The following is a 12,261-nucleotide window of genomic DNA, read 5'->3' as shown; positions in this document are numbered from 1 at the left end:
CAACGGGGACTGGCGAGCAATACTCAACCTCCGGTTCATCAACAAGCACATCAAACTTCAACGCTTCCGGATGGAAACGCTCCGGTCAATAGCAGAACACCTCCTCCCCGGAGACTTTCTAACCTCACTGGATCTGACGGAGGCCTACCTGCACATACCTATCAACCCGATGCACTGCAAGTACCTCAGGTTCATGGTGGGATCCGATTAGTACCAATTCCGGGCACTCCCATTCGGCCTCGCCACGCCCCCCCGCATTTTCACCAAGGTGCTCATCGCCCACATCACCAAACTGCGCCGAGAGGCAATACACATCTACCCCTACTTGGACGACATTCTGATTCGATCAAGATCACAGCGACAAGCGAGTCTAGATGTGACCAGGGTGAGGGAGGTCCTACAACAGCACGGCTTCCTGGTCAACCTGGACAAGAGCATGCTCATGCCCTCACAGAGCATGGAACACTTAGGGGCAGGGGCATACCTAGGCAAACTGGTGCCCGGGGACAAACCTGAGTGGCCCCAGCCCCCCCTCCCCATACAAATGAAGGCTTACCACCCTCCCCCATCATGACCAAACAATGATTTTTTGTACCAGCTCACAAAACACCTCCCACTCCCAGCAAAAAATACATGGCTCTCTCCCCACCAACTCTTTTCCTAATTTCCTAATCACAAAAACCCTATGAGGTAGGTTGTTAGCCTGAGAAACAACTCCAAGCCAGTGCAAGTGGGTATTAAGCATGTAAATCTCTCACAAATCACTAGCAAAACATTTACCAAACAACAAATGTCAGCATCATCTCTCTAGAAACACCTCCAGTGAAAGAATCCACCCCCAAACAGCATCACTTTCAATGTTGTTTAAGCAAAGGGAGCTAAGAATCTTCTTTTAAATCTATCTTAAAGGGAGAATCTGGGTTCTGTTAAATAAATTGAAAGTGATATACTGAAGATCCTGAAACAGCATCACTTTTGAGGGTTGGAGATTCAGATGAAACAAATAGCAGATTCCGCTGAAATCTGGACAAATTTGGAGCATTCAGACAAAATTGTCTGATTATGTCCTGTAAATATGAACAAATCTTGAATGCAAGGTATTTGGGGTTTTGGGGGGTATTTTTGGTGTTTTTTTGGCCTGCAGGGAGCGCATTTTTAAAGCTAGCGGCACCATGATTTCAGGGTATCATCCAGAGACTGTCCTGATGATACCACACGAGTTTGGTGATGTTTGGTTCAGGGGCAGCAAGGTTATGGACCCCCAAATGGAATGCCCCCATCCCCATTGTTTTCAATGGGAGCTAACCTGAGATGGGGGCTACCCATTTGAGGGACCATAACTTTGGTCCCCATGAACATAACTTCACCAAACTTGGGTGGTATCATAAGAATAGTTAACAGATGATACCCTGAAATTGAATGCCACCCAACTGTCCCCACCTCCAGGCACCCCAAGACATTTGCCCAAGATTCTTTGTTTTGCAGTGACTTTGCTCCATTGTAGCCAATGGGGAGTTTCTGAGTGTGTAGGCAGGCTGCACATTTTTAAACATAGAGACACCAGACTTTCAGAGTGGCTCCAGGAGGGCCTCCTGGTAATAGCATCCAGGTTTGGAAACCTTTGCTTCTGGGGGTTCAATTTTATGGGCCCCCAAAAGGCTTATTTTGTTTCCCAGCTCCTGCATATGAAAGCCTGTGGGTGGAGTTCTCTCATAACTCTCTCAGCTCCCCCCCCCACTCCAGAAGAAAAGCTCACCAAGCTTGGATGCTATTACTTAAGGCCTCTTGGAGCCACCTTAAAAGTCTGGCACTGCTATCTTCAAAAATGTGCAGCCTCAGAAATTCCTCATTAGCTACAATGGAGCAAAGTCACTGCAAAACAAAGAATCTTGGGCAAATTTCTTGGGGTGCCTGGAAGGGATGCATTTTTAAAGCTAGTGACACCAAAATTTCAGGGTATCATCTGTTAACTATTCTTATGATGCCACCCAAATTTGGTGAAGTTATGTTCAGGGGGACCAAAGTTATGATCCCTCAAATGGGTAGCCCCCATCTCAGGATATCTCCCATTGAAAACAATAGGGATGGGGGGCATTCCATTTGGGGGTCCATAACTTTGCTACTCCTGAACCAAACATCACCAGATTTGGGTGGTATCATCAGGGCAGTCTCTGAATGGTACCCTGAAATTTTGGTGCCGCTAGCCTTAAAAATGTGCCCCCTGCAGGCCAAAACGTGAAAAAAACACTTAAAACATTAAAAACACACAAACGTCCCTGAAATGTTGGCGCCCCCCCCATGTGACCAAATGGGGGGCGCCCGGGGACATAGGGTACCCCCTGTCCCTAGGCAGGAACGCCACTGCCTAGGGGCAGTGATCGACAGAACAAAGAACACTTTGTCGGTCCCCACGGCAAAGAGGCTGCGAATCCAACAGCTAGTCAGAACGATCATTTTGTCTCCACAATCCTCCCTACTCACCCTGGCAAGCCTGCTGGGACTCCTAGTGTCTGTCTTCGACATGGTGCAATGAGGCAGACTCCACGCCCGGCCGCTGCAACGCTTCCTCCGACCGTTCCAGTTGCACATCATGGAAAAACGGGACAGACAGATCATCGTTCCCGCACAACTGAAATCAGAACTGAGATGGTGGACTCACGAACACAATCTGATGCAGGGAAAAGTCTACCTGCACCAAACACTACCTCAGGTGGTCACGGATGCCAGCCTCTCCGACTGGGGAGCCACGCTGGACGGCAACTATGTTCAGGGAACATGGACGGCAGAAGAGTCCAAACTGACCATCAACGTGCTGGAAACCAGGGCTATAGTGCTGGCCTTACAGAGATTCCAGACGGAGATACAGGGCAAGCACGTCCTCGTGCGCACCGACAACACCACGGCCAAGGCCTACCTCATCAACCGGGGGGGGGGTCACAGTCGTCCCAGATGCACCAGGAAGCACTCACCATCCTAGTCTGGGCGGAGGCGAATCTCCTTTCAATAACAGCAGAACACATCAGCAGGCAGACGAACACCACGGCGGACTGGCTCAGTCTCCAGACGGTATCGGAAGCGGAATGGCAGCTCCACCCGTCCATTTTCCACTTCATATCGCAACGGCTGGGGGAACCGACGATGGACCTCTTCGTGTCTGCAGAAAATCGACAGACCCCAGCCTTCATGTCCAGGTTCCACCACCCCCTGGCCGCGGGGATAGACGCGCTATTGGCGGACTGGCCGAAGGCCCTCCTGTACGCCTTTCCGCCAATACCGACCATACCCAGAGTCCTGCGGAAGATTGTGGAGTAAAGGGCCACAGTGATACTGGTGGCCCCCTACTGGCCAAGGTGCCCGTGGTTCTCCATACTGAGGATGGCCACGTCAAATGGCCTCAGGCTCCCCACACCACCAAACATGCTGTCACAGGGCCTGGTGCACCACCCATCCCCCAGTGGTTCCAACTGACTGCATGGTGATTGAGAGGTGGAGACTAAAGCAAAAAGGCTACTCGGACCCGGTGGCCGACATCCTCCTGGCATCACGCCGCGGTTCCACCAACGCCATTTACAACTGCTCCTGGAAGGCATTTGTCAGATGGTGTAGGAGAAAAGCTGTGGACCACTGCTCCCCCTCACTTCCACAGATCCTGGCCTTCCTCCAGGACGGCTTCACCACAGGTCTGCGCAGTGCCACGCTAAGACGCCAGATGGCCGCAATATCAACTGTCCTACCATACGTTCAGGCAATCTCGAGGCATCCAGATGTCATCAGGTTCCTAACAGGGGTCAAGCAATTACAACCTCCCACCGTTCATCGCTTCCCCACCTGGCGCCTTCACACAGTCCTCTCGGCCCTCACAAAATCTCCTTTCGAGCTGGTGCAGACTATCCACCTAAAGTGGCTACGCATGAAGATACTCTTCCTATTGGCCATAACCTCAGCAAGGAGAGTCTCAGAAATCCAGGCCCTTTTGGTGCACTCAGACTTCTGCATCTTCCACAAGGACAGAATTGTCCTCAGGCCAGACCCCTCCTTTCTACCCAAGGTCTGCTCCAACTTTCATCTCACCCAGGAGATAGTATACTGCCATCCTTCTGTGCTTCTCATAAACATCCCACCGAACGCCTATGGCATAACCTGGACGTCAGAAGAGCCGTCAAGGCGTTCATCATCCGAACCGAGGCAATCCGGGCATCACACAGCCTCTTCATCAACGTCGCACCCCCAAACGAGGGACGACAAATGTCGAAGGCGGCCATCAGTCGCTCCAGCAAGGCCTGTATCCTAGAAGCGTACAAGGCAGCTGGCATACCACCCCCACAGGGGATCACAGCACACTCCACCCGCAGCGCGGCTACCAACGCAGCCTTTAGGAAACAGGTTCCACTGACGGACATCTGCCGCGCAGCCACATGGTCAACACCATCGACCTTCCTCAGACACTACAAGCTACAGTGTCTAGCAGCCTCAGAAGCCACTTTCGGTAGGCGGGTCCTGGAGCACATCATCGGAGACTAATCGATCCACCCGTGGGGAACTGCTCTGGGAGATCCCATCCAGACATCCTGCCCCTCCAGTAGAACAGTCCATTGGTTACTTACTGTGAAGGGGCTTTCTACTGGAAAGGGGGAGGACGTCTGGCCCCTCCCTGAATTGAACAACGGTCTCCGAATGCAAACTCATGACAACAGAGCCAAAGAACACCTTTCCGACATGGCTAAACCGACCTCCACTTCCTTTAACTACTAACGGAACCTTCCACTGCTTGGACAGTCGCTCACTGGAACAAGATGGGTGCCCAGCCGGTTCCCAGAAAGTGACGAAAAACTACATCCTGTCTCCCTGAGAACGAGCTGGGAAACACCCATCCAGATGTCCTCCCCCTTTCCAGTAGAAGGCCCCTTCACAGTAAGTAACCAATGGACCGTTTCATCTGGTATTCCCTCATTATCCCTCCTCCTTGTTCTTGTACTTTAATTGTTTATGTCTGTTATCATGAAAGCAAGCCTGGGAGAGCCACGCTTGTTTCATTAAAACCTGGGTTCTTTTCTCCAATAACTCCAACCAGCTGAGGTCTCAACGATTTTTATTGAAAAACAGAAAACAAAGAAATAAAACTTAGATGCAGTTAAGGGATTGCTTAGCTGGTTACCTCCCTTTTGGTTCTTGGTCCCCATTTCGGGAACCCATGGCCCAGAGATGCTTCTCTGACCAGGTCTCAAGATGGAATTCCAAAACCTTTATTTTACCCTTCTCAGGAAAACTCTGTTCAGGCCATGAGGTAACTTAGGCCTTTGAAGTTTCATCCTGGCACCTTTGTATGGCTTCCTGTCCTCCCTCCAGGAGATCAAAAGGCACAGATGCTTTTCACAGTCATGTGTGATTTTGCTAGTTTTACAGTACTATTCCATCACATCTGTTATTTAATTGTTGTCTTTATCTATGGCCATTTCCGCACAGCCAAATAACAGCGTCCTAGGGACGGAAAAAATGCCATCCCTAGGATGCTGTTCGCACAGGAGGTGCTGCTGCATTGCAGCAGCGCCGTCCTGGCCACGCCCTTCGGGCCGGTGCTGTGTGAACAGCAGTGGCGTGAGGGCGCCGCTTTCAGCCCCTCCAGTGTGTGCAAGGCACTTACCTTGCTGTCTCGTTCAGCTCCGGGCGGCTGCAAAGACACGCCCACACTGCCCTCTGACCCACGGGGGTCGGACAGTGTGGGCGTGTCTGTGCAGCTGCCCGGAGCTGAACGAGACGCAAGGTAAGTGCCTTGCACACACCCTGGGCGGCTCCGTGCGGAGCTGCTTCTGCGGGCAGCGGTGGCGTCGGGGCTGCCCATGCGGGACCGTGCAAGCAGTCCCAACGCCCCACCAGCTTCATTTAAGTCAGTGGGACGCCGCTGCCACCGGCTGTGCGGAAACAGCCAGCGTTGTATGGCTTTGGGGATCCTCGGTCGGCGGACGGGGTGGGCATATAAGTGTTTTAAATAAATAAATAAAAATATTTTGGAGTCTTCGTAGTTCTTGGCTCCTTGGTTAAAACAGAAATGCCAGCAAGTCCAAGCTCATATATTACCTAGATGATACAATACCCTAGTTACTCCACATATTTAGGAGTGCCCCTATTGGGGCCGGTGGGGTCTTGCTCTGGGCAATTCAAGCAATTCCCTGTTTTGTACAGAGTTACAGCAGTGTGGAGCCAGGTGCGTTCTTTTCAGCTACTGCTTTTATTGCCCAAATAATTTACAATTCGTCCTTCATGGTAGGATGACAGGTTGAGAGTACTGTGGGAAGTTTTAATCCAGGCTTCCTTTGTCTCTTCATAGTTGTTTCCTGTAGGTTTTTGTGGGGCCAGTCCCTCACAGCATGGTCATCTGCAAGTACCGTGGAGAGTGAAAAGATCAGCAACAGTCTTCTCCTGCCACATAGTCTTTCTAAGCCTTTCTTTATCACATGCTTCAGCTGTAAAATGGTTGAGAATAGTCGTAAAACAAAATTGATGAGCTAAATGTCATTGAAAAACATTTCTACTTCATAACAAGCTAGACATGATTCCAGAGCATAATGCCTTCAACCCTCAACATGGCCTTGATGTGTTAGTACAATACCAAATTACAGCTGTTACTTCATTGAATCAAATATGTTGTTCCTATATCGCTCTCAGATTTCATGTTCTTTGAAAATGCAGCACTGTTACATATTAATGTGTCTCAGTCCTCTTTAAAAATCCTTGTTTTGGATTTTAATTTTATTTCTAGAAGCAAGACTAGTTTTTTGTTTGTTTGTTTTGTTTGTTGTTTGTTTGTTTGTTTGTTTGTGTAAGGTTAGCCTGCCTGCCATCTCTCCTTAGTGTTGCTAAGCCCTCATCTGGCCCCTCCCAAGAGCAAGGCGCCACAGTTGGGTGGACACACAGGACAATGTCGTTTTGGTCCTCCACATTTTCCCCACAGGCCTGGCCTAGGCAAATGGCAAGCCTGGCTCTCCTGCTGATTAAAAGCAGGTAGCAAATTCATCAGTGGCAGGAAAACCTTCAGTTAAAAACAGTGACTCAGCCTAATAAAAACATTTACCCTTTTTTGCCGCCAGGTCTCAGCTGGCCCTGCAGGTTTTTCAACAAGGCCCGCGGTGTCCAGAGGTGGTTGGCCATTGCCTGCCTTCCTTGGAGGTCTCCCGTTCAGATACTGGGCGGGGTCAGGGCCGAGAGGGTGTGGCTGGCCTCACAGGCCCCACCCAGCTTCCGTGGCATGAGTCAGGATTTCCCAAGTCCTAGTCTGATGCCCACTGTACCATTCTGGCTCTCTAAACAGGTTTACCAACTGTCAATAAATGTTAATTTCTATCATATGAGGTTGTTAGTATGGATTACTAGTCTTCTTTTGCTTTTGTTTACCAGTGGTGAAAGCGGGGCTGGTAAAACAGAAAGCACTAAACTGATCCTCAAGTTTTTGTCTGCTATGAGCCAACATTCACTGGAACTCTCTTGTAAGGAGAAGACCTCGACTGTTGAACAAGCCATTTTGGAGAGCAGGTATTCTGTGTTCCTTGCATCTTCTGCAATCCACAGCATTTCCTCAAATACAGGAAGGGGTAGAAAGGGACGTGGAGTGGAGGACATTTGTTTGCCATGGAGACTGTGGGGAGAAGAATGTCCTTTGCTGGGAGAAGAGGCAGGGCCGGGGGAATGTTGGTTTGGCAGCTGAGTGAAAGGATTAAAGAAGAGTCTTCTGAAAGACAAAACGTTCCTCAGCTGTAGTCAGTATTTTGATTCCTCTCTTTCTGTGTGTCTGTTTGTAAAAATGTATGGAATATATGGAGAGAGTTGGGGAAACCAGCTAAAAGTTTTATTTGTGGAAGGATGATCTGTTGGTATGATTACAGCAATATGTTATGGTAATACTCATCTTTTTATTCTATAAGCTACAGGTACTTGAATGACCCGTGTTGGTTTCCAACCTTTCATTCCTTTGATCATTCAAATGAAATAAAGAGCTAAATGTGGGAGGGGAAAAGGCTCTGCCTGAACAGTCCTCTTGGCTGGCTTGTTTGTAGAGATGGGGCCCCACCCATCTTTCACAGGCTGGAAAATTAAAAAAAATGGTATAAATTTCCTACCTACAACGTCAATAAAGGATGGGGAGGGTGCAGGCAGGCAGGCACTTCACACCCAGCAGCAGTTTTTAACATTCAGGTGAAACAAATTTTTGTTAGTGCTGCTGTGTGTGCCACTCACAAATTAATCCTTTGTTACTTCATTTTTTTACAGCCCTATTATGGAAGCTTTCGGCAATGCAAAGACGGTTTACAATAACAACTCAAGTCGCTTTGGAAAGTTTGTTCAGCTGAACTTCTGTCAGAAAGGCAACATTCAGGGAGGAAAAATTGTAGATTGTATCCTATGTTTTCTGTGACTGCCTCAGTATGACTGCGTAGCTGTTTATATGGAGAAGAAAGAGTACTTTGCCAGTCCTTTTCCATACCTGGCTTTCCAAAGGGTTGGATTACATTGGCAATGACCCTGTCCAGCCACAGACAGCCCTCCTATCGTTTGTTCTTCAGGGTCCCCTGGGAGTGAGTTTGCCCAGCAGGCCTCCTCTTGGGGGCCCTCTTTTCCCAGGGCTGCTTTGAATGTCAGCAGTCGAAAAGTAAGCCCCGAAATTGCCATCAGCTGGTATGGTATGACATCACTCCTTGGGAAAACCCAGAAGCCGCATCGGTCCTCTCTAGGGATCACTGGAAATGCTATGGTTTTACTACAGAGTTTCCAGCAATGCATGGAGGAGCATGACATCACCTCCAGGTTTCCCCCCAAAATGACACTGCCGCCAGCCTCCCCCCTGGGCTCCCTCTCCCACCCCCCACCCAGCAGCAGCAGGTCATGAAAATTAGTAAAGGAAGGAGGAAGGAAAGTGCTCTTTAGTCTGGATCTCCAAATGGTAGGAGTCGCGGTCTTTTAAAATCTGTACTTTAGGTCCACGGGTGAAAAAGACCAGAGTGTTCCCTTCTGATACCCCCCCCCCCCCCCCCCCCCAGTTTTGCTTTGAATGTCAGCAGTAGAAAGGTCAGAAAATCTCATTTGGGCATCAGTGCTTCTGTCCTGGGTTATCTACTAGGGTAGAAACCTGGGCTGGATTTGTGGCACGCTTACCAAGAGGCATGGGGGGGGGGGGGGGGATGTGTGAGTAGGAATAGCTAATTCTCCTGAGTATAGTGTGTGGAAATTCCTGCTTGTTTAATAGTGAGAAGGAGCCCTGCAGTGCAGAGTGGTAAGCTGCAGTAATACATTCCAAACTTTTCTCACGACCTGAGTTCGATCCCAGCAGAAGTCAGTTTCAGGCAGCCAGCTCAAGGTTGACTCTGCCTTCCATCCTTCCGAGGTCAGTAAAATGACTACCCAGCTTGATGGGGGTAAAGTGTCGACGACTGGAAAAGGCAGTGGCAAACCACCCCGTGAACATAGTCTTCCTAGTAAACGTTATGATGTGACATCACTCCATGAGTCAGTAATGACCTAGTGTTCACTTTACCTTTTTAATAGGGAGGCTTTTGTGGTTTGCCTTTAATTCCTGCAGGGATTGTGCAGAAGTGGTTTTTAGTCCATCATTGCATGAAGCAGTTTGGATGCCATTAACATTTCTCCTCTGAACAATACTGTTAAATGTTCTGTTAAAAAATTGTTGTTGTCCCCCCACCCCGCTAAGATTTTAATGAATAAACTAAAATGTTCCTAAAGCAAACATGTCAGGGAATTGTCATGTAGTGTGTTTTTTACCCTGTTTCATGGATTCATTGTGTTCCTTGACTTATCTACTCACTTCCTGCTAAAGATTTATTAGAAAAGGTACAACAGTATTTGGTTTTCTTCTGACTTTAAAAAAAACACAAAAGTCATACTGAGAATTTCCCTTGAATATTGACTTGGTCTCTTCGTCTCTTTTCTTTCACAGAATCGAGTAGTGAGACAAAATCCAGGAGAGAGAAATTATCACATATTCTATGCCCTGCTGGCAGGGGTTGAGGGAGAAATGAAAGGTATGGTGGCATCTCTGTACTTAAAAAAATGATAATTATAGTGGCTTTGGCAAAGGCCTTTCAGATATCCTGGGATCGTACATGGTTCTGTTTTGTTTGTACTAATGATAAAATTAGTACCTCACAGAGTCAGGAACTAAGTTTACCTTAATCCTCTCTGTGTTATAAATGGCTGTTGGAAGAGACATTATTTACACACCCCCTATCTCAACCATTTCTCTTTTGCTGCCTTTATATTTCATTCCCGGTTCCTTTTTGTGCCAGTTCTTCAGTTGCTGTTCTATCTTGTTACTCTGTCTTGCAGAGATCATCCCTCTCCCATCTAAAAAAAAAAAATTAAGATTGCTCACTTGGGTCTTGCAGGCCCCCACCTGGTGGAATGAGCTCCCAAGCGAGGTCAGGGCCCTGAGGGACATTGGTGAGTTCCGCAGGGCCAGCAAGACTGAGCTCTTCCGCCAGGCTTTTATATCGTGCCAGCTGGCCTGACCGAAACATCGCGACCTCCTATGGGTGCCTATTATGGGGTTTTGTCACCATCTGTCTATTTATAGTTTTTACTGTGGTCATTTTAACTGGGATGATGATTCGTAATATTGATTTTACTGATTTTATGTTGTATTGTTTACCGTTTTTATGCAGATGTTTGCCACCCTGAGCCTAATTGGGAAGGGTGGGATATAAGTCTAGAATTAATTAATTAATTAATTAATTAATTAATTAATTAATCTGGAAGTAACATCCAAGAAAGGCAACACAGAATGGCTGCTTAAATTACAGTATTGCTTGCATTTTAGAACTTTGCTCAGCCAAATCCAGAGAATCATGCAAAGAGGACTTTTAAGATTTTTTCACATTTAGGTTAGATATAATATAATTTCTCATGTTGTGTTTTAGCAACCACCTTTGCCAGCTCAAGTCATCTGTTCTTGTTCTTTAAGCATTAGGCAGAACCGTGATGGAATACAGGATATTGTGATGGTAGAGGCTGCATTTTTACATTGTTGGGTATTGCATGGCTATTACACTAACGGCAAGACAACCCAAGAGGTGAATGATTACTGTAGTGTAGCGACTGTTACAGTTTGTGTTTATGTCTCTTATATGTGTAAGGAAATTCAACCTTTACCTTTTGTTGTTATGGCAATGCAGTATTGCTCTGCAACAATACTTTTTCCTGTTTTCAGATGCATTTTACCTATCTGTACCAGAGAACTATCACTACCTGAACCAGTCCAGCTGTGTAGCAGACAAGACAATCAATGACAAGGAATCTTTCCGAGAAGTCATTGTGAGTCTGAAGACCCAATCTTTGTTGGCTAACAGTGCATGCTTTGGACACAGCTGTCATTTCGTTGCTATAGTCACCTGTTAATTAAAAAATGGCACCTTAAAGATTAACAAGGTTGTTCCACTGCAGATGTTTGAGTCAGAACTCATTTCACCTGTTTGCATGTCTGTCAGATTTCTGACACATAATGGTTTATTATTGTGATTTTTTGTGTTTACTTCATTTTTGTTTACTTCATTTATACTCACTCTTCTCCCATGGCCCTGCTCCATTTTACCCTTCAAATAGCCCTATGGGTAGGTTAGGCAAAGTGTGTGTGATTAGCGCATGGTCACCTGGCAAGGACGCAGGTAAGGGGGGGGGGTTTCAGGGTTCAAACCCCCTCGTTACATGTCCGAAGTTCCGCCCCCGGTTTGTGGTTTTTTGTATTTTTAGGTTTTTTTCAGTTTTTGGCCTGTAGGGGGAACAGCTTTTAGGCTAGCAGCTGCAAAATTTCAGGGATTTGTTGGGAGACTCTCCTGATGATACCACCCATGTTTGGTGAGGTTTAGTTCAGGGAGTCAAAAGTTATGGACTCCCAAAGTGAGTGCCCCCATTGTTTCCAATGGGAGCTAATAGAAGATGGGGGCTACAGCTTTGAGGATCCCCTCAACTTTGGATCCCCTGAACCAAACTTCACCAAACCTGGGTAGTATCATCAGGAGAGTCTCCTAAAGATACTTTGAAAGTTTGGTGCTGCTAGCTTAACAATTGCACCCCTGACAGCAGGCACCCTTCAAATTTCCCCAGATTCTCCTTTTAAATCCACCCCCTTTGGGATGGATTTAAAGAGAGAATCTGAGGTCCCCAGTTTAAATATTGAAAGTGATGCTGTTTCAGGGTGGGGGATAATCCACCCCAAAACAGCATCACTTTCAATGTTGTTTTAACTGGGGACCTCAGATT

General features: G+C 47.4%; 1 protein-coding gene across 4 annotated transcripts in view; it reads left to right on the top strand.

The window, feature by feature from the left end:
- The window catches only part of MYO10 (myosin X), a 293,414-nt gene that overhangs the window by 175,565 nt on the left and 105,588 nt on the right, over positions 1 to 12,261 (top strand). For all 4 annotated transcript variants that reach the window (XM_048508398.1, XM_048508397.1, XM_048508396.1 and 1 more), the window contains 5 exons: positions 7,393 to 7,527; positions 8,263 to 8,387; positions 9,824 to 9,837; positions 9,944 to 10,028; positions 11,213 to 11,316. In XM_048508398.1, coding sequence (XP_048364355.1) covers positions 7,393 to 7,527; positions 8,263 to 8,387; positions 9,824 to 9,837; positions 9,944 to 10,028; positions 11,213 to 11,316 — 463 coding nt within the window. The remainder of the gene's footprint in view (positions 1 to 7,392; positions 7,528 to 8,262; positions 8,388 to 9,823; positions 9,838 to 9,943; positions 10,029 to 11,212; positions 11,317 to 12,261) is intronic.

Source organism: Sphaerodactylus townsendi, linkage group LG09, assembly GCF_021028975.2.
Source record: "Sphaerodactylus townsendi isolate TG3544 linkage group LG09, MPM_Stown_v2.3, whole genome shotgun sequence".
Taxonomy (NCBI): domain Eukaryota; kingdom Metazoa; phylum Chordata; class Lepidosauria; order Squamata; family Sphaerodactylidae; genus Sphaerodactylus; species Sphaerodactylus townsendi.
The sequence above is the reverse complement of the archived record's forward strand: the minus strand, read 5'-3'. Positions and strand labels throughout refer to the sequence as shown.